At 40.0% G+C, this 3,454-nt stretch overlaps 1 protein-coding gene across 1 annotated transcript; it reads left to right on the top strand.

Annotated features, from left to right (window-relative positions):
* The first annotated feature begins 442 nt into the window (after positions 1-442).
* Positions 443-2,701, top strand: fkbp3 (FKBP prolyl isomerase 3). Its single transcript, XM_008283010.1, has 4 exons — positions 443-565; positions 915-1,016; positions 1,967-2,068; positions 2,472-2,701. Exons 1-4 carry the CDS (start codon positions 461-463, stop codon positions 2,658-2,660), a joined length of 498 nt encoding a protein of 165 aa, XP_008281232.1. The 5' UTR covers positions 443-460; the 3' UTR covers positions 2,661-2,701.
* Positions 2,702-3,454: the final 753 nt, after the last annotated feature.

The following is a 3,454-nucleotide window of genomic DNA, read 5'->3' as shown; positions in this document are numbered from 1 at the left end:
TTTATACTCAAACGGGATTATTTATGCAGGACTTTAACTTGTAATGGAGTATTTTCATTTTGCTGTGTTGTGAATGCTTACATTTGTCCACTGGGTGGCAGGACTCACATCTCAGACCGTATAGCTCATCCATCCTTAAATTTAACCACACATACCCACTTAAACTGAGATCTTTTTAATATTTCGCTTTTCTCTTATTATTTTATTGATTGTTTAATTCAGCATTCACTGTGTCTGGTGTGGACTTGCGTTTAAAGGAGTGCATCACGCTGAGTTTTTATTATGTTATTTTTATTTTTTTATTTTTCGTTTATTTTATTTCTAGCTATGCAATTACAGTTTCACATCATCTGAGAGATTTTAAAAAATAAAATATAATTCCGAGGTTTCGTATTTTAAAAATCCGCGTTTGCAGCTTTAACTTCCGGTGAGGTCAAAGTTCACCAGTTCGCCTCTCAAAATGGCGGCTGAACCAACACGGGAGTGGAGCGACGAGCAGCTCAAAAGTGATGATTTGCCCAAAAAAGACATCATAAAGTTCATCCAGGACAATGCAGCTCACTCGGTACGTGTGTCACCTCAGTCTCCTGCTGGTTTCAGCTTGAGTGTTTGCATTTTACGGTGCAAATTGTCCCTCTGAAGTGCAGCATGCTGCGTGGTTAGCTAAAGGGAGCCACACTAGCAGGGATGTTGTAGCATGCAGCAAAGCAGAATGCACACCAACAGCACACAGTAAAAGCTCTACAGCAGAGATGCAAGCATTGTTTGTACATCTGACCCTGAGTAGAAACTGCTGCATTTACTGTTTAGCGTGATTAAGCATGAATAAGCTAACAGCTGTCAGTGATTTGATCCTGACGTGTTAGTTAAACAAATGAAACTCTGCTAACTTTCTCCTCTTTTCTGTCCCTCAGTTCCTCAATGAGCACAAGCTGCTGGGAAACATTAAAAATGTCGCCAAGACGGCAAAGAAAGAGCAGCTCATCATCGCCTATAATCAGCTGTTTGAGAGCAAAGTAAGTGATCGTTTCCAGGTGACACTGAAGGAGCAGCGAGAAGGGATGCAAAAAAAAAGTCATATAATTTATGTCTCTTTTGTAAAGGGGATATTAAAAGTGTGTTTCTATATTATGAATAAATGCAGTCCTCCTGTAGTGATGTGTACATTTAAGCTGAATGAATTAGGGCTGCACAATATTGGAGAAAACTGACATTGTGATATTTTGTTATTCTGAAATGTATGTTGGAAAAACACATGAAGTTCCACCAGATGATGTAAATGACTATATTAGGAAAGAATGAATCAGTCTAGAATGGTAGGAGTGGTTTTGTAGAGGAGTGTATCTCTATAGGATACAAAAATAAATTCAGATATGTTGTTTAAAACACTGGCAAAGCAATCTAAATTAGTTTATGGCTTTGGATGACACAGCAACATTTTTTGCTCACCATCATCTTTTCTGTTGTTGAACTATTTATATATAGCAGATGCTGTTTTTCTGTTTTTTGTCAGTGTTTCTCTCCTGTTCTTGGCTCATTTTTCCGTGCACACGTGGAGCCTGTGTGTCGACAAACTCTGTGTCTTGTGAATAATATTAAAGAATAAATTAAATCAGAGTAAATGAAGTTATATCAGACAAAATTCTTTTGAAGGTTAGTCGTGTAAAACGAAAACTTGTGAGATTTCTTTTTGTATCAAGCACCAAATAAGTGATGTGTTTTGAGTTGGTTTTCCACCACCGTTCCTACAATGTGACTACTGGACATGTGCACATTCTGGTTTCGATGCTGAAATGATATATTGTGCAGCCCTTTGATGAATTCAAACTGTCAGTCCGTTGTGTTTCAAGTGGGGATGTTTTTACCCAGAGTCAGTTTATCAGCTGCAGTTACATCGTTTAGTTTTGTTCATTCATAGATTATCGTGCATTACACATCACATGATTCCTGTGCTTGTGCTTTGCAGAGGTTTAAAGGCACAGAGCCAATCGAGGAAGTGACCGAGCAGGTTAAAGCTGTGAAAATAGAAGAAAAGCCCAAAGAAGTCAAGACAGAAGTTGTGGATGAGGTACTGGTCCAGAATGTTAAATATGAATGCTTTTGTTCTACTTCTACATGTCTATGGACCCATTATGAACCACTCCTTTTTTATTTACATCCTTTACTGAAGCAATAGTACAAATAAGATGACGTGAAAGTCATGCATTGGTAATGTTACTTAACTAGCAGTGTATATTATCACAAACGTGTATGTCAAGTATTAAAAGTACTCAAAGTAGAAAAAAGTTGTTTTGTGTGTAAAAACTTGTAAAGCTGTCAGATGAATTCAGTGAAGGAAAAAGTAGATTATTTCTCTGACATGTAGTAAACCAGAAGTACAAAGTGTCATGAAAAGAAAGTACTGTCAAAGGTAGGCTTAAGTACAGTGCTGGAGTAGATGTACTCAGTTACATTCCACCTGCTTGTCTCAGGGTCCTCCTAGGTACACGAAATCAGTGCTGAAGAAAGGCGACAAGACCAACTTCCCAAAGAAGGGCGACACTGTGAGCTGCTGGTACACCGGGACGCTGGAGGACGGGACCGTGTTTGACACCAATATTCCCACAGGTATGACATCTCAAAGTGGCACTACATGCACTGAAGGGGTTTCTGATGTGTAATATTTTAAAGAAAATAGCATCTAAATTCTAATTCTAGCAAGTGGAGCTGAGTTTAACGCTCTGGAAATAACGTTAGAGATATCAATAAAGTAATTTCAACCTGCCAAAACCACTGTTAGAGATACTGGTAATTCAGTTTGAACTAGTAAAAAATAATAGTTGAAAATATGACAACTGTCATCATGACTAGTCTGAATTATTTTCCAGTTCTGTCTCATGTGAGGCTTCCAGTTGGATGTTGGTCCAGCAGAGCGTTTTAACAGCGTTAGTGGAAGTAATGGCAGCTGCTGTAAGGGATTAGAGAGACTGGACAGAAAAGAACGTGAGCGTCATTCATTAGACCTGTCGTTGAAATGTACTAGAACGTGAGTTAGAGCTGTGACATGGCGGTACTGTAGCTGTCACATGCGGTTACAGTTGCAGTGCCGTCGTGTGTTTGAAAAGCGAGCTGCCTCCACCTCCAGCCTGCCGTAGCTTCTGCTGCAAACATCTGCAGCGTCATTGCACCCTTTAAACTATGTTGCACACCCGAACTAGAAGCCGTGCACTTATCCGGCCGTAGAAGACGAGTCCAGCCTCTCCGTGCAGCCCTCTACCAGCAGCCCTGTACGTGGGTCTCCGGCTCTGCAGACAGACCCTTCCTATTGGATCCGATCCCGCAGCAGTTCACAACGTTTCCGGCCTCATTTACTACTGCTCATGCGCAGAGCCGAGAACGGCTATTAGTGGTACTATTATTTAATACCAAGTTTTGGTAATTTAACCTTTAAATTACAGCTTCATGTTGCTGTGTC

The sequence above is a fragment of the Stegastes partitus genome, unplaced genomic scaffold (genome assembly GCF_000690725.1).
Source record: "Stegastes partitus isolate 25-593 unplaced genomic scaffold, Stegastes_partitus-1.0.2 Scaffold294, whole genome shotgun sequence".
NCBI lineage: Eukaryota > Metazoa > Chordata > Actinopteri > Pomacentridae > Stegastes > Stegastes partitus.
This window is presented reverse-complemented; position numbering and strand designations above follow the sequence as displayed.